Source organism: Lepus europaeus, chromosome 1 (genome assembly GCF_033115175.1).
Source record: "Lepus europaeus isolate LE1 chromosome 1, mLepTim1.pri, whole genome shotgun sequence".
In the NCBI taxonomy this organism is placed as follows: Eukaryota; Metazoa; Chordata; class Mammalia; order Lagomorpha; family Leporidae; genus Lepus; species Lepus europaeus.
The window spans coordinates 145,650,592-145,678,570 of NC_084827.1; the positions used below are offsets into that span (position 1 = coordinate 145,650,592).

The window sequence follows — 27,979 nt, forward strand, 5'->3', positions numbered from 1 at the left end:
GAGCAGACAGGGGCTGGGCTCATGGGGGCGTGGGGTTGGAGTGAAGTGTAAGAGGCTTATGCTTGCAGTAGTGACCACGGAAGCCAGGCTGGGAGTCCCAGCCAGAGCTGGAGCCCCCGCTGGGTGCCAGGACTGGGGTTTCCCTACAAGGGGTTGGCTGGCTGATCTGATTGTTTTCCAGGCACTCCTGGCCTAGATGGCAGTGGCCCAAGCGGATTATTTGCTTACTGAACACCTTATTGTGTGGGAACCAGGTCTAAGCCCTAGGGTAGGGCAAGCCTCCCTGGAAAGAGTCACCCACGGTAGGGCGGGCTTGGTGCTGGCTGAGAAAACACCAACGGTGTTTTGAGGGAGTAAACAGGGAAGCCCCTGCGGTGCCGACAGAGGTTGGGAGGGAAGAAAGCGCGGGGGTGGTGAGGTTGGTCAGTTGTGCCCCAGTGGTGCGCCTGTGGCCGGTGAGCGGGCCCAATCAGCGAGAAGGGTCTGCGCTGCAGGCATGAAAGAGGAAAGGCTTTTCAAAGCGATCCACTAAGAAATTCCATCTCTGACTCAGCCAGCCCACTGGCCTTCCCTGTGTCTCTTAACGTTTCCATTGTTTTCTTCAGTGTCTCAGGGTGATGCAGTGGAATCATGCAGGTTTGAATTTGAGTCTTGGCCATGACTCTTCGTGGATCTGTTTTATTTTTTTCTTTTACTGATATATTTATTTATTTGAAAGGCAAAGTGACACAGAGGAGAGGCAGAGACAGAGAGAGAGAGAGAGATCGATCTACCATCCACTGGCTCACTCCCTAATGGGACCCAAGCCCTTGGACTTTCTGCATTGGCAGGTGCATTGGCAGGAAGCTAGATTGGAAGTGGGGTCTAGACTTGAACCTGACCTTGATATGGGATGCCAACATTGCAAGCAGCAACTCAACCCACTGCGCCACCACGCAGGCCCCAGCACTGGTTTTCTTCTCTTTACACTGAGGACAAGCATGTCTTCCCCAGCATTGATGTCCTCACGGGTCCTCCCTGCTGTCCCTCACCTGTCTTCATTCGCCTCTTTCCTCATTTCCGTCTTGGGGTCTCTGGTCTGTATTCTTATCTCTGACAGGAGAAGGAATTCAAGGCTCAGATGTACATAGAGGTCACCAGAGAAGCAAGAGCTACTTGCATGCAAAGTCCAAGTACACATTCAAGAGAGACTTGCATTCAGTGAGGTTCAGGCCGTCCATCTCTATATGAACTGGAGGTATAGGGTGTGATTTCTGAGGCAGGGCTTACTTGAATATTCATAAGGGGCGGGGTTTTGAGATAGGACTGCTGCCTATTGTTTGTGCTTTCTAGAAATCTCAGAAATGTCATGACATCAGGTGCGTGATGGGAGTGGAGTGTCAGCCATGGTAGTTGTATTAGAATGATCTTATAATTAGCTAAAGGTCATGGCAGGAAGGCAGCCAGCAGTATGTAGGTTATTTTTGCCATTGTTGGCTCCCAGCAAAACCTCAAAAACTGTAGTTTTCCACTACACAGAAGGGAGGGAGGGTTTGGGCTCGGGTGGTAGACTGGGCCGCGGTGCAGGTGGGGCTGCAGGGGTAGGCTGGTGACCTCAGCTCCTCCTTGCTAGCTACCCCCTTGCCTATATCAGTTTTGCATTGAAAACCGTATTTCAACACATACTATATAGTACCTTATCTTTTACCTAGAATTTAGTTGGCTCTCCATCTTGCCTTTTCCCTCAACATTTGTGTTTAGAACTAATTGGAAGATTTAAAGGGCAGTAACGAAATTTTGTACTTCGGTAGCTGAGCGGTTTGAGGAATGATCAAATGAACAGTGTGCGTGTTTGAAGCACCAGGAAGTGTTAGGGAGACTTGTAGAACCAATGAACAGCTGATGTAGGATTCACAGGAAATTGTCCGCTTCCATAAGTGGCTTGTGACCCTGATGTGCACACTGCGTGGAACCCACACAGTCACAGGTGCATTGTGGACAGGAAACTTTGGGCTCGCATGGCCCGTGTTGCTCATGAACTTGGCTCCAGGTCTCTGCTCTGTTGCTCTCTGTCGGAGCATCTCTGAGGCTCCTCTCTCCAAGAGCCCATGGGGTCGGGGGTGGGGAGGTGGGAGGGTGGATTGATCCACACAGCCCTGCATCTGCCATTTTGCCTGTGTCCTCACGAAGGCTAAGCCTGGCTCTCTCTTTCCTAAACTGCTGGAACATGTTCTCAGTTGGCATAGCTCTCTGTAAACACTAATGTTGCCGCTTGCATTCTCATTTGCCAGTGGCACTGAGAGATAGCAGAAGACACTAAGAACACTGAGCTTTGTGTCTTCTTTCTCCTAAGCTTCTATATTGCTAGAGACCTGGTCACGTCTTCAGCTTCCGTGCTTCGCAACCACATGAAACATTTTATAATTGGAGCCCAGAATGTATTTTTCCTGTCCCCCCCCCCCCAACTACCACCTCTCCTCTCCCCTCCTCTCCCCTCCCCTCCCCTCCTCTCCCCTCCCCTCTCCTCTCCTTTCCCTACTGTTGATTCTTTATTTTCCTTTGATTTTTTTTTTTTTTTGGAGGAACAGAAACTCCTAATCTCTTTTGGTCTCTCTTTCCTCTTAATCTGTATGTATGTTTCTCTTGTTTTCAACTTTGAATGTAAGACTTTAAAAACAGGTTTACAAAGATAATGATTCCTTTATTTCCTAAAACCACCTAAGGATATATTTCCTGGTCTGGTCTCCTTGTGTTGTGTTTTTAAAAGGGTTTCGTATCAGAGCCTGGAAAACTTAAACAGTTGTAAACTTTAGAATCTCATTTCCAGGTCAACTTTGATCTTATATGCCAAGTCCATCAGCGGGGGCAAAAATTAAATCTTTCACATCTAAATCAATAGCTAGTGTTCCAACGGAGACTTCAAAGTTCCTCTTCAGATTTTTAAGGAAGGGTAATTCCTCCAGTATCAAAGAAAGGAGATATCAGGAAAAGCCAGCCTGTCTTTGTTTAGGACATTAGTCGAGTTACTTGATTTTTCTTGTCCTTTTTTTTTTCTCTCTGAAAGTAAAATCTTTTTTTTTTTTTTGGGGGGGGGGTCTCTCAAGAGATACTTTTACTATAGTGTTTCAAATGACTGTTTTTGATTTAGAGAGAAATCAACACATAGTGGCTCAAATCTCCTTAGCTATGGTGCTCATTGCTTCCAGCTTTTCATGTTTCAACTTCTGCGGGGCCTGGCATATATCCACTACCAACACGTTCTGCACAGGGATCTGAAACCTCAGAACTTGCTCATCAGTCACCTGGGAGAACTCAAACTGGCGGACTTTGGTGAGTCGCCCCTCGGGTCTCCCGCTGGGCTGCGAACAATGCTGCTTTTGTGTGCTCTTGTTTAAAGCCTTGGCTGGGTCTGGCCTTTGAACACTTGCGGGCCTGGGAATGTGAAACTTCCAGAGGGTATCAGGCTACGGAGCAGGAAATGGGAGGCAAGAAGCAGGGTGGGATGGGTGCCTCCAAGGATTCCATCAAGGCCCAGCCTGGACAGATGCTCCAAACCGGGGCACCCCTCCAGCCCCCTTGTCATTGTTGATCAGAGACATTTATGGAGTGGACTGTGCTCAGTGGGCTTCCTAAACCTGAGTGCATACATAAATTCTATCAGAACAGATCAAGGTTATCCCAGCATGGCAGGATGAAAAGGCTAACTCCAGATGGGAGCGTGGACTCCTGCAGGAAAGACAGCTCAGGACACCTGCTCCCGGGGCCGCTCGTCTACGTGAAGGTTACTGTGTGGAATCCTGAAGCTCCCGTTCCTATCAAAGAGCTTTCCTCTCGGTCTCACCGTCTCTCTCCATTTTAACACTTAGCACAGCTTGTGATTACATTCGCACACAGACACACCCATGCGTATGTGTAAACACTAGAACTGTGCATAGTCATGCACACACAGATATCTGTTCTGCTAAAAGTTCATGGGAAATGGACTGAAATAGAAGAAGTTTATTTCGGTGCAAACATTTTTGAAATCGCGCAGTCTTCAGAAACTTCATGAAAAGTGCATATTATTTTAAAAGATTATGCATAGATTTCAAGTGCTTTAAATTTTTATTTATTTTTCTTTCCATTTTATTTGAAAGGCAGTAAGAAAGAGAAACAGAGAGATCTCCCATTCACTGGTTCACTCCCCAAATGCCTGCAAGAGCCAGGGCTGGACCAGGCTGAAACCAGGAGTCCAGAACTCCATCCTGGTCTCCCACATGGGTGGCAGGGACCCAAGCATTTGAGCTATCACTTGCTGCTTCCCAGGTTGTGCATTAACAGAAGGTTGGGGGCCAGCACTGTGGTGTAGTGGTTAAAGCCACGTCCTGCAGTGCCGGCATCCCATATGGGTGCCAGTTCAAGTCCAGGCTGCTCAACTTCCAATCCAGCTCTCTGCTATGGTCTGGAAAAGCAGTAGAGGAGGACCCAAGTCCTTGGGCCCCTGCACCCACGTGGGAGACCCAGAAGAAGCTTCTGGCTCCTGGCATCGGATCGGTGCAGCTCCGGTCGTTGTGGCCAATTGGGGAGTGAACCAGCAGATGGAAGACTTCTCTCTCTCTCTCTGCCTCTCCTTCTCTCTCTTTGTAACTCCTTCAAGTAAATAAATAAGTCTTAAAAAAAAAAAAGAAAGAAAGGAAAGAAAACAGGAGGTTGTATTGGAAGCAGAATAGCCAGGACTCAAACCAGGAATCCTGCTATGGGATGTGTGGGATGTGGGCATCCCGAATGACAACTTAACTGTTACATCAAACACCCACCCCCAAAAGTGTTTGTACCAAAACAAACTTATTTTTTCATTTCATTTTCCAATGAACTTTTGGAAGTACCTCTGTGTGTATATGTAATGATTTTGTCTCCTCCACTAAACTGCGAGCCATGTGAGGGCAGCCTGGGTCTGCCTCTGCTTAGGATTGCATCACCAGCGCCTGGTGACAGAACAGGAGCTCAGTACATATTTGTTGCCACACTGGTTCCGTGGAGGCTGAGGAACCGCTCCTCTCGGTCTGGCACATGTCAAATGGGGATCCATGGCTGCAGTACTGAGTTAGTACAGAACTGAGGGAGTTCCTTCATCCTGACATGCAAACACTTAACACGCCTTTGTCAGGTGTGCGTGTCTATGAAGGTTTCCCTGACCACAGGTCATCCGATTCTGTGAGACACGCTGTCAACTGACCCAAGTACTCTGATTTTGCAGAGAAGCACCTGAGAGAAACTCGCCTCGGCTTCTCCCAAACTAATCTGGAGCTGTTCTCCCCTGCCTCTCTCTACCAAACTAGGGGATCTTGAACCGCTCTCTAGTCATGAGCTGAGTTCAGTCGCTGCCACAAATTACTGAGGGTAACTGCTAGCAGCTTAACTTTGTCTTGCATCACAGCCCTGACCTAAGCAGCCAGAGCATTTGTGATGGTCTTGGGATATCTTGGCCTTGGTTCCTTCCACCACATGGCTCCAAGGCACTAGGTCATTCCTACACCAACGTATTTCAAGATGGCTGCCCTCCTCGTCACAGTCCAGAGAATGAGAGAGGGAAGCAGACTGGCTAACCCCTCCATGAAGGGCATCACACAGCACCTTCTTTCATGTCATATGGACAAGAACTTGGTCACCTGACCACACTGAGCTGCCAGGAAAGCTGGGGCTAGCTGAGAGCAGGCCAAGAGGGAGAAGCCTAGTTGATGAAGTAGCACACGAGGGTCGGGTCAGGATAGCCGAGTCGTTCTGCTGGGAGCACCCCGAGTGTGTGCACTATGTTTGACATGTTGCTAACCTGTCAGTTATCCTCTCCCTCATGACGGTGCCTCCCCCAGGAAGGCCCAGGACATCAGGGTCTGTGCTTTTCCCCTTGGGACAGGTCTTGCTCGGGCCAAGTCCATTCCCAGCCAGACGTACTCTTCCGAAGTGGTGACCCTCTGGTACCGGCCTCCTGATGCTTTGCTGGGAGCCACTGAGTATTCCTCTGAGCTGGACATATGGTAAGAGTTATGCCAAGGACGTGCAGAAAATGTGGGTTGTCCCATGCATGAGAGTCGCTTTCTCACCTGGGTGACATGTTTAGCAGTAGTTCTAACGATGACGATCACTAATATTAATATAGAGAAACAAAAGGTGCTTTCAGATACATCTCATTGGATTTTGCAATCATTTGATGACTTTGTTACAGTTGAAGAAGCTGAGACCCAGAGCAGTGTTGGCCAAAGCCCCTCTGAACCCAGAGCTCTTCCTGCCACTCTCCTCCTCCCAGCTCCCCTCTTCTGTCCTTGGCCTTTTCTCCTCCTTGACTCCTTGTCCTCAGAGAAGCACACCTGCACCCCCAAATCATAGTGCGTGCGCACACTCACACGTGCCCAAGCAGTTCAGAGCCGGGTGCAAAAGGCAGAAAGATCAAAATTTGCAAGACTCGATTTTCATGCCAATTTGATTTCTTTTTTTTTTTTTTAATATTTATTTATTTATTTATTTGAAAGCAGAGTTACAGGGGCCAGCACCGTGGCTCACTTGGTTAATCCTCTGCCTACGGTGCCGGCATAGGATATGGGCGCCAGGTTCTAGTCCCAGTTGCCCCTCTTCCAGTCCAGCTCTCTGCTGTGGCCCGGGAAGGCAGTGGAACATGGCCTAAGTGCTTGGGCCCTGCACCCACATGGGAGACCAGGAGGAGGCACCTGGCTCCTGGTTTCGGATCGTTGCAGCTCCGGCTGTAGCGGCCATTTGGGGAGTGAACCAATGGATGGAAGACCTCTCTTTCTCTCTGTCTCTCTCCCTCACTGTCTATAACTCTATCTGTCAAATAAGTAAATAAAAATCTTATAAAAAAAAAAAAAAGAAAGAAAGCAGAGTTACAGATAGGCAGAAACACACACACACAGAGGTCTTCCATCCACTGGTTCCCTCCCCAGATGGCCACAATGGCTGGAGCTGTGCCAATCCAAAGTCAGGAGCCAAGAGACTCCTCCGGATCTCCCATGCAGGAGCAGGGGCCCAAGCACTTAGGCCATGTTCCACTGTTTTTCCAAGCCAGCAGAGAGCTGAATTAGAAGTGGAGCAGCCAGGACTTGACCCGGTACCCATATGGGATGCTGGCACTGCAGGCAGCAGTCTCACCTGCTATGCTACAGCACCAGCTCCACCAATTTGATTTCTAATCAGTCACCTAGCTTCTGTTATCTTCAAAAAAATCACATATCTGTTTTGTGTTTGTGTATCTTCATTTTAAAAATGAGGGTAATTGGGGGCCGGTGCCGTGGCTCACTTGGTTAATCCTCTGCCTGCGGCACCGGTTCTAGTCCCGGCTGCTCCTCTTCCAGTCCAGCTCTCTGCTGTGGCCTGGGAGTGCAGTGGAGGATGGCCTAAGTCTTTGGGCCCTGCACCTGCATGGGAGACCAGGAGAAGTACCTGGCTCCTGGCTTTGGATCAGTGCAGCGCCAGCCATAGTGGCCATTTGGGGAGTGAACCAATGGAAGGAAGACCTTTCTCTCTGTCTCTCTCTCTCACTGTCTATAACTCTACCTGTCAAATTAAAAAAAAAAAAAATCTTTTAAAAAAAATGAAGGTAAGAAATTCCCCCATCAGAGTGCTGTGGGACTGCAGTACAACTCTCAGAAACAAAGAGGCGCTGTCAGTGGTATCGTATCACTGGGGAGACGCTCAGACGGCTGGGCCAGCAGCGAGCCTGGGATCTCGGGTCTCACCTTCCTACAACAGTGGTAGTACAAGATCTGGATCTGATTCCTGCAGATAGCCCAGTCATTTGAGGGCCACAGTTAGATGGCGTGTGTGGTGATCTTACAGAACCAGCAACTGGCAACCCCAGAGGTAATGAAATCTATGGACTTCTTTCAATGCCTTGGAAGAAAGGGTTTATATAAACACAAAGCCCGGTTTTTAAAAATCCCTAACAAATTGAAAAAGGAAAGAAAACAGCATCCTAAGAAGGCTCTCCCAGGCCTTTAGATCACCCAAAGAATGAAGAAAGTTTGCAGGCATTTTCCTCCAGTGAGTCTGGAGTCACTGATTTCTGATACCCGGTACCATTTCTGGAAATATCACCTGCTAGTCACAGCCCTGTTGCACCTGTCAGCTCACACAGCTCTGCGCTGTCACTTCAAAGGCCTTCAGCAGGCTCCGGCTCCCTCAGCTCGTAATGATGTCTTCCTGACAGTGCTCCACAGGCAGAGTGAAACTTCCACCCATCAATTTTAAACTTTGTTTTTATTATGGAATATTTAAAGCTTTCAAAAACACATACAATATATTACATAGATCAGTGATCCTCAACCAGGGGCAATTTTGCTCCCCAGGGAACATTTGGCAATATCTGGAGAGATTTTTTGTGTTGTCATAGCCACTGACATTAATGGGTACAGGCCAAAGATCCACTGAACATCCTACAATGCAAAGGATGGCTCTCCATAAAAAAGGTTTATCCAAGCCCAAACGTCAGTTGTGTCAGGATTGAGAAAGATGATGTAGATTAGGAAGCAAAATAAAGTGAATTCTGTAAACCCACACCAGTGTAGCAACCAAAAACACTGTCAGACAGACTTGGGTCCCTTCTCCATCAACCTGTCCCCTCAGCACCTCTACCAAGGGGCTTCTACTAAGTTATCATTACTCTTCCTCTTGATATTTTGGCCATCAACACCTTAACCCTCTTAAAATAATATTTTTACATTTTATATGTATTCTAAAAAATATTTGTTTCACCTGTTTTCCAGCTTTTATATGAATAGTATTATATCTTATTTAGTCCTCTGTGGCTTGCTTTTTTCACTCAATCTATTTCTAAGATTCATCTACACTGCTCTATGTAGCTATAATTTCTTGCCTTTTGATGAACATATCAATTATCTAGTTTGATTTTTGTTTTGTTATATTTGTTTCTGGTATTTGAACAACTCAAAATTTATACTCAAGAATTTCTCTGGGGGACAGGCATTAGGCATACCAAGTTAAGCCACTGCTTGCAACTCTTGCATCCCATCTTGGAGTGCTAGCTCAAGTCCCAGCTGTTCTGCTTCCAACCTAACTTCCTGGTAGCAGCCCAAGTCTTTGGGCCCCTGCCACTCTTGTGGAAGATAGGGATGGAGTTTCTGGCTCCTGGCTTCAGCCTGGCCCAGACATGACTGTTGAGGTCATTTGGGGAGTGAACCAGTGGATGCAAGATTTCCTCTCACTCTCTATTTCACTCTGCCTTGCACATAAATGAATAAACCTCTTTTAAAAAAGTCTCTAAGGTACTTACTTAGGGGTAGATTTACTGTATCCCAAGGTATGTGAATGTTGAACTTCATAAAACAGTACTTTGGCTTCCAAAGTGATTGTAGCAGTGGACACACCGGCAATGTGTTACGGTTCCTTATTCACATCTACACCAACTTTGTCATGTCAGATTTCTTAATTTCTGCTGCTCAGGTGTGTAGAGCAATATCTAAATTTACATTTTCCTCATTATTACTGAAGTTGGACATCTTTTTAGCGATTATTTCCCATTTGTGTTCCCTGTTCTATGAAATACTTGTGTCTGTTCATTTTTGGTTGGCTTCGCTGTCTCTGTCTTCCTCCATCTCTGTCTTTCTTTATTGACTTACAGGAGCTCTTCCTAGTCCTGCATACTAGTCTTTTATCAGTTATGGTACAAGTAGCCCCTCCCAGTTCAAGGCTTGTTTTCATATCTTGATCTTATCTTTTTCAACAAGTTTAATTTTAGTATTATTGACATATCAGTCTTTTCTTTTATGGTTAGTCTTTTTTGTTTCTTGTTTTAAAATCATTCTTCTTTTCCTAAAGTTAGATTTTTATCCAGTGCATTCTTTAAAAGGCTGTAAAGTTTTTCCCTTCACTTTAATTGTATTTATTTATTCCTTTGAAAGGCAGAGACAGAGACTGACATAGAGATAAAGGTAAAGATGGAGATGGACATACTGGTTCACTCCCTGAAATGCTTTCAACATTTAGGGCTGGGCCACTCATATGCTAAGAGCCAGGAATTTAATCCAGGTCTCAAGGTACCCAACTACTGGATATCACCTTCCGTCTGCCAGGGTGCACATTGGCAAGAAGCTGGATCAGGACCAGAACTGGGCCTCAAACCAAGCCCTCCAGTATGGGATGTGAGCATCCCAAGTGGTGTCTTAACTGCTGGGCCAAATGCAGTACCTCTCCTTTCACTTTAAATCTATTATATTGAGATTGACTTTTGCATCTGCTAACTGGTTGTCTCACCCCAGTTCTTCAGTGATGGGCCATGCCAAATGTTAAATGTCAAGTTCCCAAAAAAGCATAGATCTGACTCTAGGCTCTCCTTTCTGTTCCACTAGCATCAATTTATAACAATGTCATCGCTATTAATTTCTATAGGCTTATAGAAATAGTTGCTATTTTGTAGGACAAGTCTTTCCACTTACTTCAACCCTTTCCTCAGAGTGTTTTCCCTTCTAATTTTCCATATAAACTGTAGATTCAATGCTTCAGATTTCATGAAAGATCTTAGTAGCATTTTTACTGAAACTGCATGGAAATTATAGAACAATTCAGGATGATTAACATCTCTATTGTATTGTCTTCCAATTTTTGCACATGGCTTTGCTCCATCTGTTTGGTGCTTCTTTGATGACTTTCAGTAAAGTTTTATTACTTTTTTTCCTAAGGTCTTATCCATTGACAGCAAAGGTTCTTGCAAGTCTCTTTCATTGTCTGTTATTTCTTTTGGTTGTTGCACATGCCTTTTTTGTTTTTTTGGTTTTTTTCAATGTGTGTTGAGTTGTTTCTGCAATCAATGCTAATGTGCCTTGGCATTTATTTAAGGGATATCTCTGAGGTTTCCTCAGAGAGAATTTGGTGAAGCCAGGTATGCATTTTTTAAGAGAACTTTATTATTGCACTTGACATAAGTGTTGTTCTACCACCTAGATCTTGATTTCTTTATACCATTCTATACTAAAAGAACTAAACATTTTTGAAGAGCTGTTGCTGTGGATTCATTCTGAGATAAGTGTGGTGGGGGCAAGAGGTGCAGAGTCAGCACACAGACACACAGACACCGGGAGTCTGGTGAAAGTGGGCTAGAGGGGAGCAGTTCGCAGTTGATACAGCAGCTTATATAACCCAGGCAGCTAATCTGGTCAAGGGGCGGTTTATCCTGTAACCAATCACTACCTGTTGCCAGGCAGGCTCCTTTGCCAGGTGGGTCCCGAAGCCATTTCCTGAGTAACAGATGCTCGCTCACCAGTGCCATCGTGGCACAGCCTTCTCATTCCACCACAAAACGTTCTGATTCTAAGGCTGGTACAGGAAAGTAGAAAATAAGCATGGATGACTTCCTAAAGTGATCACAAAACATGGGGAGCAATTTGAAGAGGCTTCCACTGGCCAAATCTGAAATAATTTGAGCAAGAAAGAACATGATAAGAGCAATGCATTATTTTTTTTTAAGATTTATTTATTTATTTTATTTGAAAGGCAGAATTACAGAGAGACAGAAGCAGAGGCAGAGAGAGAGATATAGGTCTTCCATCCACTGATTCACTTGCCAAATGGCCGCAAGCCAGGAGCTTCTTCCAGGTCTCCTGCGGGTGCAGGAGCCCAAGCACTATGGCCATCCCAGGCCATAGCAGAGAGGTGGATCAGAAGTGGAACAGTCAGGACTGGAACTAGCGCCCATATGGGATGCCAGCACTATAGGCGGTGGCTTTACCCATTATGCCCCGAGAGCAATGCATTATAACCCATCACGTAGATAAGAATACAGAAGTCCATACTGCAACTAGCTAGCTAGAGAGCTGAGAGAACATCTCCTCACAGTAGACTGCAACTAGTAAAGGGAGAAGAAATGACAGTTTTAGAAAATCACTATTTTGCATTCGATTTAGTAGTAATTGGTTGAAATCAGAGTCATCAGTACTAAACTAAAAGAGAAAAAAAAATAGATGAGCAATAAGACATTTCCATAGTCCCAAAGTACCTCTTCATAAAGAAAAATAATGACTTTGCATCACACCCAACTGATTAAACTTGATATTCTGAATAATGAAACCAATGTCCTGTGCTTCCTAATATGAGAAAGCATCAAATAAACCCAGTTTAAGAGATAATTCTTTTTTTTTTATTTTTTGACAGGCAGAGTGGACAGTGAGAGAGAGAGAGACAGAGAGAAAGGTCTTCCTTTGCCGTTGGTTCACCCTCCAATGGCCGCCGCAGACGGCACGCTGCGGACGGCACACCGTGCCTATCCAAAGGCAGGAGCCAGGTGCTTCCCCTGGTCTCCCATGGGGTGCAGGGCCCAAGGACTTGGGCCATCCTCCACTGCACTCCCGGGCCACAGCAGAGAGCTGGCCTGGAAGAGGGGCAACTGGGACAGAATCCGGCGCCCCAACAGGGCTAGAACCCGAGGTGCCGGCGCCGTTAGGCGGAGGATTAGCCTAGTGAGCCACGGCGCCGGCCAAGAGATAATTCTACAAAGCAGCCGGCCTACACTCTTTAGAAGTGTCGAGGTTTGGGGCCAGTGTTGTGTTGTAGGGGGTAAAGCTGCTGAGTGCAATGCCGGCATCCCATATGGGCACCAATTCAAGACTGCGCTGTTCCGCTTCTGATCCAGCTCCCTGCTAAAGCGCCTGGGAAAGCAGCAGATGGTGGTCCAAGTGCTTGGGCCCCTGCACCCATGTGGGAAACCCAGAAGAATTCATGATTCCTGGCTTCAGATTCACCCAGCTCTGGCCATTGTGGCCATTTGGGGAATGAACCAGTGGATGGAAGACCTCTCTCCCTCTCTCTGTCTGTAACTGGGCCTCTTAAGTAAATCTTTAACAAGAAGAAGTGTCAAGGTTTTAAAGGGCAAAGACAGACTGATTAAAAGGAGACATAGAGAATCCTACCAAATGTAATGCGTGGTCCTGAGTTAGAAATGGAGCTATATAAAGAACACTATTGGGGCCGGCGCTGTGGCATAGTGGGTAAGGCCACTGCCTGCAGTGCTGGCATCCCATATGGGCACCTATTCAAGTCCCAGCTGCTCCACTTCCCATCCAGCTCTCTGCTATGGCCTGGGAAAGCAGTAGAAAATGGCCCAAGTCCTTGGGCCCCTGCACCCACGTGGGAGACCCGGAAGAAGCTCCTGACTCCTGGCATCAGATCGGTGCAGCTCCAGCAGTTTGGTCAATTGGGGAGTGAACCAGCGGATGGAAGACCTCTCTCTCTCTCTCTCTCCCTGCCTCTCCTTCTCTCTCTGTGTAACTCTGACTTTCAAATAAATAAATAAATCTTTTTAAAAAAAAAAAAAACGTTATTGGGATATTAGGTAAAATTTAAATATGGACAGTGGATTAAGTGATACTGATATTGTTAAGTTTCCTGATTTTGATAATTGCACTGTTATTATGAAAGAGAATGCTTTTATTCTTATAAGATTTTTATTTATTGAAAGGCAGAGTTTGAGAGACAGAAAGCAAGGTCTTCCATCCCCTGGTTCACTCCCCAAATGGCCACAACAGCCAGAGGTGGGCATATTCCAAAGCCAGGAGCCAAGAGCCTCTTCTGGGTCTCCCACATGAGTGCAGGGGCCTAAGCACATGGACCGTCTTCTGCTGCTTTCCCAGGTGCATTAGCAGGGAGCTGGATCACAAGTGGGGCAGCCAGTGCCCATATGGTATGCTGGCGCCAGAGGCAGAGGCTTAACTCTTTATGCCACAACACAAATCCCAGAGAATACTTTTATTCTTAGAAAATACTGTCATATGTATTTAGGGGTGAAGAGCCATGATATTTTCAATGTGTTCTCTAGTGTTTTAGCAAAAAATAGAATAATGAAATGAAAGTAGCAAAACATTGACAACGGACTAACCTGTTTGAAGGATTTAAGAGTTCTTTCTATTCTTAATGCCACTTTTCTGCAAGTTTGAAGTTATTTCAAATTGAAAGTTGCCTAAAAAACTGAGAAAATCTCATTTTTCACCAATTATAGCATAAGACAGTGTCCTAATGCATAGTCAATGTTTGTAATTATTTCATGTGTTTGAGATAAATGTGTGTTTCCTAATTCTTGGATACAGGTTATTACACATTTTCAAAAATTCAAGGCTGTTCATTGTGTTGTTCAAATCTTTATATCACCTTGATCTGTCTAATCTCAATGAAAGGGATGTTGCAACCATTCACCATGCTGTTGATTTGTCATCCTTGCATCCAGTTTTGCTTTAGATACTTTGAAACTTTTCATGAAGGGCAAACAAATTTCGTACGGTTCATTATTCCTTCATGCACGCTGGGTCTCACTTGTGGCACAGCTGCTCCTTTTCCTGAAGTGCATCTTCTCAAATTTTCTGTAGTGTGGGACTGTCGGTGGTGAGAGAACTCTCTGGTTTGTGCTTTCTGCAGATACACACTCACTGCTGAAATGTCACTTTGCAGAGCACAATTCTAGATCGACACTCCACTCCTTTTCCCTCGAGGCCTTGACGCCCTCTTTCCCCTCCTTTGTCTTCCATTTTGGCCGCTGGGAAGTTTGCTTTAGCCTTACTGCCTCCTTCCATAGGTTCCTTTTCTCCGGATGTGGGCGAGCTCTTCTTTACCTCTGGAGTTACACAGTTCTCACCAGGAGGAATCCGGCGTGGGTTTCTTCTTACTTACCCTGCTCAATGTACACTGTGCTGCTTGCATTTATGAATCCATGCCTCCCACCAGCTGACCTCTTTCTGCATGGGGCCTCCATTCTCTTCTATTCAGTCTCTTTTTCCAGAGCCCCAATGAAACACTATTGGACCACACCCTTCTTTTATCTTAGTCTGTCCTTTACATTTTCCATCTCCCTGTTCGTGCTATATTCTAGGCGATTTCTTCAGTTCCTCTTAACAGCTAAGTTTCCATTAAACTAAGCATCATATTTTTATTGCATTTACAAAAATATGTGTTATTCCATTGATAAGTGTTTCATGAATTTAACCATGAATAATGATGACAGACAACAAAAAAATCAATCATAGGTTTAAATTCTTGTCATTACTCGCATTCATTCCACTTTTATTGTTTGCCTAGTAAAACTAAAAAAAGTAACGTAGAAATAGAACAGTAGGCATTTTCCATTGAATTTACAGTATTTTTTGTTCACTCTCAAACTAATTGCTGGGTATCAGATGTTTTCATTGAGAGTGCTCTGCCTCTCCTCTCTCTGGTTGTTGTTGTTTTTTTTTCATCTTAGAATGATAAGAGAAGTGAATAGGGAGCATTCTAACTGACAAAGAAGGAAAAGAAAAAGAATCCAATTCTGTAAGGCCAGGCAACCCCACAGGTACAAAGTGAATGGTTTTGCAGGAGGTAATGACAGCGGGAGAACATTAGTGGGTTCATCTTAAAAAAAAAAAAACAAACCACTTTTAACAGTCCAAGGACCTCCTGTTCACAGGGAGGCCTGGCAGTGGCAGGGTGGGAAGGCAGCCCAGGGCTCCAGTTAATCATGAAAATGCCCAAGTAGGGCAACTGGTTATTCCCAATGCTTGCAATTTATTTATTTATTTATTTTTGGTTTTGTATTAAACTACACATAGCAAAAAAGTCCTGTTTTTAGCCATTCTCAAGTGCAGAACAGAGTGGCATTCAGCTGGTTCCCATGGTTGCGTAACTGTCACCACCATCTCTCTCCAGAACGTCAGAGCATCCCCTACTGAAGCCAGAACTTCCCACAACACCCACTTCTCAGCCCCGGGAAGCCACGCTCCTGCCTTCTGTCTGTCTGAACTGGACTATTCTAGATACCTCCTCTAAGTGGAGTCATCTGATCCTTACCCTTTCATGTCTGGCTTATTTGGCCTAGCATCATGTTTTCAAAGGCTCGTGCACGTTTTAATGCCGTATTCTTAAGAAGGAGCTATTTTGATTCCCAAGGTCCTCTATCCAGCACGGGCTTCAGGCCGCTGCTACATTAGGACTTACGGAAACTTAACCCTGCTGGAGAGATACTTTCCGGTCAGGTTTCTTGCTGCAAGCTTCCAAATATAAAAAGTGGCTCAGGGAACAGCAGATGGACACATCTTGTTACTGCCCTATATCGTGCTGTTCTGAATTAATTTCAACAGTGAAAAATGAGAGTCCGATCCATTTCTCCCAACATTTTTATATGCTCCTTGCACCTCTGAAAAGCCTCAAACTCCTGAGATCATCCCCCCCCCCCCCTCCCCAGGGATTGCCTAAGGAATTTGAGGAATCTTCTCCTCTCCTACAGAAGAATTCATTCATGCTCAGAATAGAGAAAAAGTTAGGAAAAGAGCCAGAAAAAGCAGAAAACATGTAAGCTGTTTCCTCTAACTTGACTGACGAACCACAGTTGGATAATAAAATGACCCAGCACGTCGTTTCTTTCTGGAAGAAGTCGGTGTTTGATGCCACCCGGTCTTTTTTTCCCCTGTGTGTGAAGTTCCCTTGCACCTACCTAGGCTACCCCAGGGGTGTCTGCACCGAACAGAAATCCACTGAGAAGCCCAAAGACATGGAGGGTAAGAAGAGCCACCGGAATGAAGATGTAAGAACAAAACAGAAGAATAAAAGGAGATAGGAGTTGGTTCCCCATCTGGACCTCAATGTTCAGAATATTTAAAATGTTTGCTTAAGGCTAGTCTGCGGTGGGCAAAATAAATGACAGGCACATGACTTGTATTCTTAAGAAACAAATAAGCAATAGAACCGTTCTGGAAAACAAATTCACAAACAGGGAGATGAAGTGTGTAGCTAATAAGGCATAATGCATACACCTCGAAAACACCCTTCTATATTTCACATGTAGATTTGTTTTGTTTTCGAGGTCCTGCTATTTATGGTACTTATAGATATGCTAGTACTGAAATACAACTGATTTAAGAATTTTGTGTTTTAAAGGCACACACACACACCCTCCATATATACAGACTAGATTTGTTAGGTAAGGAAGGTTTCAACCTGCTCCAAAATGCAAATGGAGAATTTCAACCAAATGGTAGCATTTTATGTCTCTAACAAAACATCTTGTGATATTTTATGGTATTTGTATAATGGCCTGGGATTTCTGGTTTTCACTCATACATTTTACACAAGTTTGTGTACCATCCCGGTGGCATAGACAACAGAGGACACTGAGAAACTGTGCAGAGGACCTTCTTGGTTTAACACAGCCACTGTACAAAGGACACCATGAACAGGCAGCAAGCCTTCCCTAGGCTCTGAAAGCCTTGGGGGTAGGGAAAGTGGACCAAAGGCATAAATCTAGGGGTGACTTTGCTTTTTGAACCTTGTTGGAAACGCCTTGAAGCCTTCTGTAGTTTGAGCCTCTGGAATTTCTGGAAGGTATTGGGGAACTAGATGAGAGCTTGGTTCAGCTCTTTAAAGACCAGCACACTTCCATTCCTACTTTATAAACAAGTCACAAGACGGTTACATGTGTGTTTCCTACACACACGCTTCCAAATGAAATGGTCTGAGGCTTTGCAAGTGTACATGGAGAAGGCGTGACTGGGGTAGAGAGCACTTGGTGATTCCATCGTCCCCACCAGTGAGCGTTCCCAGCGGTTCCTCGCTCAGCTGACCACCGCTAGCCACCAGGGTGGTTCCTAACCATTGCACACTTGTCCGTTACTTCATGGCTTCATTATACTTTTCATAGCTGTTGTTTTAGAGACAGGGCTCCAAAGGAACTCAGATATTGAGGAGCATTAAAGTGACAATTCTAAAAATTCATTTCAAGATGCTCTTGGCCAGGTTCATGAGTTACATTTGTCTGATCAAGATTCTTGTGTCTGGGGCAGGGGTTGTGCCACAGGAGGTGGAGCCAGCACTCAGGATGCCTACCTCCGGGCTTGGAACGCCTTTGTAGAGGCCCAGCTACACCATTTCTGGTCCATCTTCCTGCAAGTGCTCATTCTGAGAGGCAGCAGATGATGGATCAAGGACTTGGGTCTCTTCCACCCCTGGGGGAGACCCAGACTGAGTTCCAGGCTCCTAGCTTTGGCCTGGCCCAGCCCTGGCTGTTGCAGGCATCCGGTGGGGGTGAACCAGTGAATGGGTGAATGGAAGATATTCTCTCTCCCTCCCTCTCTCCTACTCTGCCTTTCAAGTAGATGAAAATAAACACAAAAAATTCTTGTATCACATATCAAGATGTCCCTTGAAAAGCAAGAATCAGTAAGAAGGAAAAAAGATAGCCATCGTATCCAAATTGGCTTTTTTTCAATTGAGAATAAAGGCAACTTGTTGCTTGAGGCAGGGAGATACCTACTTGTAACTTTTTGATATCTCTTTTTTTTCTTTACAAAATTGAAAGATAAAGCCAGTTGATTAAGTTCAAACCTAATATTAGGTCATGAAAACAGTTTGTGAATTTTAACACAATAAAATACAAATTTCAATCTTTCTTTTAGTATATATTCTGTCTCTAAAGCAGATATAAAATTAAAAAATTATTTTTTAAACTTTATTGTCAGGAAATCTGTTTTCTCTTATATAACCAATGAAAAGCTAATTAAATAGCATGTATTGACAGTGAGAGTAAAAGTTCATCATACATAATAAACACACATGAATAATATTAAAAATCATATTCAAAATTAACTTGAAAATAAATCTTTAATAATATGGCAATCTGTAATAAAATGTTTTACTTAAGTTTCCTTCTTTACTATGTCACACAAGAGTGGCGAAATGATTTAAGGAGTTTGCAAAATTATGTGTTCTAGTGAAAGGCATTTGGGATAAAAAATTTTTTTGGAAAATATTGGTCCGTGGGGATCATCTGTAATTGGTGACCTGAACCATCTTTAACACTCGAAAAATGACCAACAATAAAAATGTGCATTATTAGAAAAATAAATCTTACTCCTTCCCATCCCTCGAGAACATGCCTTCAGTCTGGCCACATGGGAAGGAAAATGCGTATTTCACACTCTGACATCTAGTTCAAGATGGATCTTTCTGTGAAGTCCCACTGCATCTTACCGCAGGAGCCCGCCGGGCTGCAGTTGTGAACACGCTGCCAGTGCACAAGTGTGAACATCAAAGGAGACAGCATCCCAACTTGCAGAATGGTGTCAGCGATGTGGAAGAAAACCCTGCAGACAAGAGGGCTTTTTTTTTTTTTTTTTTTTTTTAACCCCTAGGAACCAAATGGTTGTGGAAAGGAGTGAATCAGACATGTTTAGCTACATTCCTTAAGCAGGAGCCAAAAAGTAAGTGAACTGGAGGTAACTGCAAAGCCAGCTCAGGAGCCCAGCACCAACGACTCTTGGTTCTTTTACGGATTATTTTAGGGAATGCTGCATCATCAAACTCTGAATTTCGAGAGTGCTACTGTGGGTAAACACAACACCGACGAGTCTGGGTCAAATACTGAACGTGAAAAGGCTCTGGAAATACTGCACCCAGCTCATTTCCCTCAGTGCTCCACATTTTTTAGCCTGTCCAGGATGATCTATGATACAATAATCTCCAACTAAATTTTAACAACTCTTTCAATAAGTACAACATAAATATTCTGGCCGTGTCCTCATTTAATTTGCTGTGTTTTCTGTGTGCATTTAGAGATGGTAATTTTTCAAAATTTATTCTTATTTGGGGCCAGCGCCGTGGCACAGTAGGTTAATCCTCTGCCTGCAGTGCTGGCATCCCATATGGGCGCCGGTTCTAGTCCTGGCTGCTCCTCTTCCAGTCCAGCTCTGTGCTGTGGCCTGGGAAAGCAGTGGAAGATGCCCCAAGCACTTGGGCCCCTGCCCCCACATGGGAGACCTGGAAGAAGCACCTGGCTCCTGGCTTTGGATTGGCACAGCTCTGGCCGTAGCGGCCATTGGGGAGTGAACCAATGGACGGAAGGCCTTTCAGTCTGTCTCTCCCTCTCACTGTCTGCAATTCTACCTCTCAAATAAATAAATAATATTTTTTAAATGTATTCTTATTTGAGAGAGATTTATATGGGGAAAAGAGATCTTCCATGTGCTGGTTCACTCCCCAAATGCCCACACCAGCTGGGGCTGGGCCCATCTGAAGCTAGGGGACCAGAATTCCATCCTATGTAGGTGGCAGGGACCCAAGGACATGCACCATCATGTGCTGCCTTCCAGGGTGCCCAATAGCAGAAAGCGGAATCGGAAGCAAAGGCGAGATTTGGCCTTGGGCTCTCTGCTATGGGATGCAGGCATCTCAAGCGGCATCTTAGCTGCTGAGTCATCGTGCCTGTCCCAAACATTTAAACAAATTTTAATTGATACATATTCATAGTACATGCTTAGGGGGTAACTTACAGGTTTTTTAAATTTATTTTTTAAAAGATTTATTTTATTTATTTGAAAGAGCCACAGAGAGAAGTAGAGACAGAGAAAGAGGTCTTTATCCACTGGTTCACTCCCCCAGATGGCCACAACGGCTGGAGCCATGCCGATCCGAAGCCAGGAGCCAGGAGCTTCTTCTGGGTCTCCCACACAGGTTCAGGGGCCCAAGGACTTGGGCCATCTTCCACTGCTTTCCCAGGCCATAGCAGAGAGATAGATCAGAAGAGGAGCAGCCAGGACTGAACCGGTGCCTATATGGGATGTTGGCGCTTCAGGACATGGCGTTAACCCACTGTGCCACAGCACCAACCCCTTTAATTTCCTAATGGTACATAAAACAATGATGCCTCTTACAATAATATAATCCTTGATTCAGTGAAAAGGGGTGTGCAGTATCGGGATTCAGTACCTTCCCCTCTTATAAAACCGAGAGCTCGTGAGCTTTAATGACCTAAACCGTGTAATAACTATTTGAGGGGGTCTTCAAAAAGTTCATAGAAATGTGTATTATGAAAAGCTATGCATGGATTTCAATTTTTTTTTACCAAAATAAACTTTTCATTCTATTTTTTTTTGTTTTTTTTTTTTTCTTCCTGAAATATCTTCATACCGTGTTCCTAACCACTACTGACTGCTCCATTTTAACAAAAAGGTTCAGACAATTCGATTTTTTTTTTTTTTTTTTTTTTTTTTTGCCCCAGACTGTAGCATGTGGCCCCTATGTAACAGCCCCGGAAGTGTTTCTCAGCAAGGAGCGCTCTGATGTTCAGTGTTGCACGCATGGTCTCCTTGAAGGCGTCACTGACTCTTGCTTCCTGTGCCAGGGGCGCAGGCTGCATCTTTATTGAAATGTTCCAGGGCCAACCTTTGTTTCCCGGGGTTTCCAACATCCTTGAACAACTGGAGAAGATCTGGGAGGTAAGAGAAAAACGTCTCTTAAGAAAGAGAAGTACCTGCATTTTGAACTTTGAACTCAATTTGCACCAGTGATCCATCTGCTCTGAGATAGGGAGCCGCCTCTAGGTTGTGGCAATTGATGTTTGCCGCAGGGATAAGCACCTTAGGACTGAGTGGTCAAGAAACCTGCTGCTCTCCCCTGACTGCCCAGGAGTCCACCTCACTGGTGGCATCCGGTCTCCAGCTGTTATTACCATTATCATTGTCATCACCTTAACTCCCCAGGACAATTTCTTGGGGCCCTACCTTGCCACCCCCACCTCTAATTCTGTCATGTGTTTACCTTGAATCTTGATCACCTGAGGATAAGACATTAAATTTTCATGGAATCCTGATAAAAACTGAGACCTACTTGTTTATCATGCTCATCTACAACCAGATTCCTAGGGTGTCACGATGCCTTTGTGTGTGTTGGGCCCCATTTTTTATTCATTGTTTATCCCTGCTTCATCTGCACTATTTTGTGCTTTGTTTTTATGTACGCATATAGTACTATAGTCATCTGCATAGTTCCTTTTTTGGTGACTTGTATTAGGTTGAAATATACGTAACATAAACTTTGCCATTTTAACTGTTTTTAAGTGTACAGTGCATTGGCTTTAAGAAGAATCACGGTGTTGCGCCTCCTCCACTGGCACCATTTCCAGAACCTAGGCATCACCCCGAAGAGCAGCTCTCAGCCATTAAGCAGTAGCCCCCTAGTGCTCTAGCCTAGCCCCCTGCCAACCATTCATCTACTTTCCATCTTCATGAATTTGACTACTCCTCGTGCCTCCTCTAAGAGGACCACACAGCACCTGTCTGCACCTGGCTGCTTCACACAGCATCACGTGTGCAAGGCTCACGCAGGCTGAGGGTGTGTCAGGTGATTTGAATGGGGGAGGGTAATCACTTCCTACCCTGGATCCTGCTCCTTCCCCTCTGCCTCAAGTACAATGGAGTTTGTGAAATCAAGATATTTTATAAGAACTAATCATAGACATTAAGTTTTCTTTGGGAAACATGGGGATACAATGAGGAAACATGGGGAACACTGGGAAACAGTCACAAACTAACAAGGATATTTTTCGAGCCAAAAGACCTTTGTTCAAAACCTCTGCAAGACAGAGAAATGCTCTCTTCACATGACATCATCAGATGCTGTGCCATCGCTGGGGCTGGAGGGAACCTAAGGTTAAGACTTGGGAGTCAGAAGACGTGGCATGAATTCTGGCCACCTGCTCCTTAAATGAGTGTGCACAAGTGATGTAGTCTCCCTGGGCTTCATTTCTCCCTTTGTAAACTGGGATTAGTGACAGTGACTTCCTAGCCTTGCCGTGAGACCTTATGCATCACAAGTTCCGTACACCGGAAGTGCTCAATAAATGCTGGCTTTCTTCCTCTCTCATATAAATTGCTGTAGGCAGGGGTTTCAATAACCTACGTGCTCATAAACGTTACCTGATGTTTAACCTAGTTGTTCTGTTCTGCATGTAGTCATGTCACTTCTTCCCCACAATACAGGAAGCACAGTTAGCACTGTCTAGACCTCACCTTCCAAAGGCCTTTTGTACCCGCAAGGAGTTTTTCCTTGTGATTTAATCAACCAGGAAACAACACTTATCAGACATTCATCATTGTATAAGTACTTTGCACATTCTTATCAGAGGCCATAAGGCATGGAGAAAAGAAAGCATAAGAAAAAGCAAAATCTGTAATGTCAAGTGCTGTTCAGGCTAAGAGTCTGATGAGTAGAGCATAAGGAAACCATGTGAAATGAACAGAACCCACATAATACGTAAAAGGATGTACATATAGATAGCTAATATAAATTGCAATGTCGAACTAAGATGTGTAAGGCCATTTGGAAAGGATATAAGTATATTTGAGTGTGAAGAGTTGTGTATAAACTTTTTTTTTTTTTAATGTTCTGTACTATTTGAAAAAAACATTCATGTTACAGTTCCCTGCAGTTAGCATAACACTGGAAATCATAGGACAGAAAAAGTAGGCTCGATGTTCCCCAGGATCTGATAACTTTCTAGTTCTTAGTTCAAGTTTCCAGGATTGGCCTTAGTGACTGACACTGGGCTCCTGAAAGATATTTTAAGTGAATCAGTAAGTGAAGGGATTTGGGCTTGAATCTGGACAGACTGTATCAAAGAAACAAACACAAACGTGTCTGACAAGTCCTTCCCCGGCCGCCGTGTTGCTGTCTGCTGCCATCTTCCCCGCACCACAGGAAGTCAAAGGTGTATTTCGACAACTTTGTGTATGACAACTCATCACAAATGTGAAACAAGTAGGCATGTGAGAAATAATATCCACCTGAAGTCAGGATTGGTGCGGTCCAAATGCAGCGCCCGCTGCAGGGGTGAGGTGCGGCAGGTGTAACCAACCTCTCTGGGCCTCAGCATCTTGAATTGTGGTGGGTTCTCTGACTCCGTGATGCTGTGGCGTCTTTGAGCAGAATGTGCAGGACATTGTAGCTCCTCTCTCATTGTCCATCATCATGCAAGGGCATTTCCAAAAGTTTATGGAAGAAGGAATAAAAACATAAGTTTATTTTGGTGGAGAACAAATGAAAGTCCATGAGGTTTCTCCAAACCACATATGGGTTTTGGACTTTGGGAAGATCGTCATAGTCTACTCTCTTCAGGACATTTTTCCCTCAGGTATTTCTCAAGTTGGTAAACTTGCATAGCTCATTATTGACTTTAATTAGTACCTCAAGGACATATTTCTAAATCACTTAGCTATTCTTTTAAGATTTATTTATTTGTTTATTTGAAAGAGTGCCAGAGAGAGAGAGAGAGAGAGAGAGAGAGAGAATCTTCAATCCACCAACTCACTCCCCAAATGACCACAACAGCCAGGGCTGGGCCAGGCCAGAACCAGGAGCCAGGAGCTCCTTCCAGTTCTCCCACATAGGTGCAGGGGCCCAGGTATGTGGACCACCATCTGCTGCTTTCCCAGGTGCACTAGCAGGGAGCTGGGTGGGAACGTGCACTCTGATACAGCCTGTGTGCCTCATAAACAGTGGCTTAACCTGCTGAGCCCCAATGCCTGCTGCTGCGAACTGTATTTTTACAGGCATCAGGAGATTGGAGTCATTACATCTCATTTTCCCATGGTCCCATCCAAGCAGGGAGAGACCACAGTCTCGTTTTACATCTGTAGTTCCACAATCTGAAGACAAAGGGAGAGTCCCCACCATCCACACCTGCGTTGTCTTCTATACCACCACACCTCAAGCAGGTCAGAAGTCTTTTGTTCTAGCCCAGTGCCTGGTGTGTGGCAAGTGCTAAATAATAGTACTTGGGTTTAATTTACCCTGTAAGTAAAGCATGGTTGTCGCTGGCATACCTTACCAAAATTCAAGCCATGATAAAGTCTTTTGATCACCTGTGAAGGAGGACCTGCTAAGGAGGGACTCTACAAGTTCAGACTCAAGTTTTTTTGTTTTTCCCAGTGAGGAAATAACGTCCCCGAGTAGTTTTGCCACACTCAAGCTCACACAAAGTTACAGCAAAAATGCCAAACAAGAGAAAAGCCTGGCGGAAGGGATGGCATCCCTGACATCATAGTCAATGACACCTGACGTCTCTATGCAGCTGATCCACACGGCTGAGTTTTGCGTCTGAGTAACCCTGGGTAAGCTTTGGATCCAGGCTGATTTTTTTTTTTTTTTGGTAAATAAAAAATAAAAATTATATTTATTGTGTGTAACATGATCTGAAACACATGTGCATTGTGGAATGGCCAAATCAAGGACATGAACACTAGCGTTGCATCACATACTTACCAGTTTTTGTGGTAAGAGCAATTAAAATCTATTCTCTTGGTGACTGTCAAGAATACAAGGTTGCACAGTAGATCTTTTGGACTTCTCCCTCCTGTCTAACTGAAATTTTGCATCCTTTCACCATCATCTCCCACCTGCAGCCTCCCCCTCTCCACGCTCTGTTCCTGGGGTTTCAACCTCTTTAGCTTCCAAAGACAAGTGAGATCATGAGGTATTTGTCATTCTGTTCCTGGCTTATTTCCTTTGATAGCGACTTCCAGCTTCATCCATGTCCTCACAGATAACGGGATTTCCTTTTTCTGAAGGCCAAATAGCATTCCTTCATGTACATGGACCACATTTCCTTTATGCATCCAAGAACGGTGACAGACACCTAGGTTGATTCCGGATCTTGGTGATTGTGAATAACACTGCAGTGAACATGGGCATAGCTATCTCTTCAACACACTGTTATTTCCTAGCCCAGTGCCTGGGGTGTGGAAAGTGCTAGATCATATTAATTTATTTTATTTTATTTGGAAGGGAGGGAGAGAGAGAGAGAGAGAGAGAGAGAGAGAGAGAGAGAGATCTCCCATCCACTGGTTCACTCCCCAAATTCCCATAACAGCCAGGCTGAGCCAGGCTGAAGCCAGGAACTCAAAATTCCATCAGGGTCTCCCACCTAGATGGCAGGGCCGCAGATACTTGAATGGTTATCTGCTGTCTTTCAGGGAGAACATTAGCAGGAAGTTGGATCGGATGCGGAGGTGCCAGGACTCAAATTCAACCTCTAACATGGAATGCAGGCGCCCCAAAGAGTGTTTTAACCGCTGCACCAAACACCTACCCTGTGGCGGTACTAATTTGCATTCACGTCAATAGCTTGCTAGGATTCTAGTTCCCCACATCTTTGTTAAAACCTATCTTTGCTCTTTTTGATAGTAGCAGCAGGCAAAAGATGAGATTTCACTGTGGCCCCTACCTACCTGCCTTTCTGATTATTAGAGATGATGGGCATTTTTTGTATTTGTGGGTCTATCACAGTATTTTGATCTTTTAAAAAATGGGTTATTTATCTTTTTTACTGTTGAGTTCTTTGAGTTCCTTGTATATTCTGGATATTAACCCCCTGTCAGAAGCATGGTTTGTAAATTTTTTCTCCCCTCCTGTAGGTTGTCTCTTTGTTCTGTTGTTTCTCTTGCTGTGATTGTTAGTGATCCCATTTGTCCATTTTTGCTTTTGTTGCCTGTGAAGCAGGTTAGAAAAGTAAACGAATGAAGGACAGCTCCAGAATTTGTGTTTTACTCAATGTAATTTAGTAAACTACAATTAGTAATAAAAATTTAGTAATTTTATCTGTCTACACAGATAAAAATGGAAAGCTAGTTCAGGCTCTGTGATATTTTATGAAGGAATTGCTTCTTTTTTTTTTTTTTTTTTTTTTTTGACAGGCAGAGTGGATAGTGAGAGAGAGAGACAGAGAGAAAGGTCTTCCTTTGCCGTTGGTTCACCCTCCAATGGCCGCTGCGGCCAGCGCATCTCGCTGATCTGAAGCCAGGAGCCAGGTGCTTCTCCTGGTCTCCCATGTGGGTGCAGGGCCCAAGCACTTGGGCCATCCTCCACTGCCTTCCCGGGCCATAGCAGAGAGCTGGCCTGGAAGAGGGGCAACCGGGATAGAATCCAGCACCCCGACCGGGACTAGAACCTGAGGTGCTGGCGCCACAAGGTGGAGGATTAGCCTGTTAAGCCACGGCAGCAGCCGGAATTGCTTCTTTGAAAGCAATAGATCCATCCCAGATCTTCCAGCCTCTGAGCACAGTGGCCTCTGCCTTGATCCTGAGATCCCACTTTCAGGAATAAAGACGTAATGAGGAGTCCTGCATCTGTATTTTACCATCTTCTGAAATGCGTGTGTGTGTGTGCACACGCGTGTATCCCTTAATAAAAGCTGTCACCACTTTCAGACCAATGTTTTAAAAATATGAATTCTTCTGGGTGGGCATTCATCATAGTGGCTTGAGTCACTAACGATGACGCCCACATTCCATCTGGGAGTGCCTGGTTCAAATCCTTGCTATTCCACTTTTTTTTTTTTTTTTTTTTTTTGACAGGCAGAGTTAGACAGCAAGTGAGAGACAGAGAGAAAGGTCTTCCTTTGCCGTTGGTTCACCCCCCAAGGGGCCGCTATGGCCGGTGCACTGCGCCGATCCAAAGCCAGGAGCCAGGTGCTTCCTCCTGGTCTCCCATGTGGGTGCAGGGCCCAAGCACTTGGGCCATCCTCTACTGCACTCCTGGGCCACAGCAGAGAGCTGGACTGGAAGAGGAGCAACCGGGACAGAATCCGGCACCCCGACTAGTACTAGAACGCTGGGTGCTGGCGCCGCAGGCAGAGGATTAGCCTAGTGAGCCATGGCTCCGGGCCCTGGCTATTCCACTTATAATCTAGCTTCCTACTAAATGTGCATCCCAGGAGGCAGCAGATGGGAACTCAGGGACTTGAACCCCTGCCACCCACAGGATGGAGTTCTGAGCTACTGGATTTGACCTGGTCCAGCTGCCAACTATTGTGGGCATTTGGGGAAGCGAGCCAGCCAGTGGAAGATCTCTCTTTGTCTCTCTGCCTCTGTCTCTGTGTCTTTCAAATAAAATGCGAATAAATTTTAAATCTAATTCTTTTAATAACTGATTTTTTTGCACATAATCCTGGATTCAGTTCTAAAATCAGGATAAACTTTGCTGACTTTAAATCCATTAATCAAAATGCCTTCAGTTTCCATTCCAATAAAGGCAGATAAACAGCCTCTCCAGTCCACTGTGGTTTCAAACATAGCACTCACTGGCTGCCTTTTAAGAGCCTTCAGGGAGGGAATAAATCAACCATTTTTAGTTTCCAGTTTCCCAGGCAGTGAATGGGAGATTCAGTCATTTTTCCCAAGTGAAAAAAAAAAAAATTCAATACTTTTCAAACAGG

General features: G+C 44.8%; 1 protein-coding gene across 1 annotated transcript in view; it reads left to right on the forward strand.

Moving 5' to 3' along the window:
* The window catches only part of CDK15 (cyclin dependent kinase 15), a 104,882-nt gene that overhangs the window by 37,516 nt on the left and 39,387 nt on the right, over positions 1–27,979 (forward strand). The window contains exons 8-10 of the mRNA XM_062190028.1: positions 3,186–3,309; positions 5,873–5,993; positions 21,113–21,206. Of these exons, the coding sequence (XP_062046012.1) occupies positions 3,186–3,309; positions 5,873–5,993; positions 21,113–21,206 (339 nt within the window). The remainder of the gene's footprint in view (positions 1–3,185; positions 3,310–5,872; positions 5,994–21,112; positions 21,207–27,979) is intronic.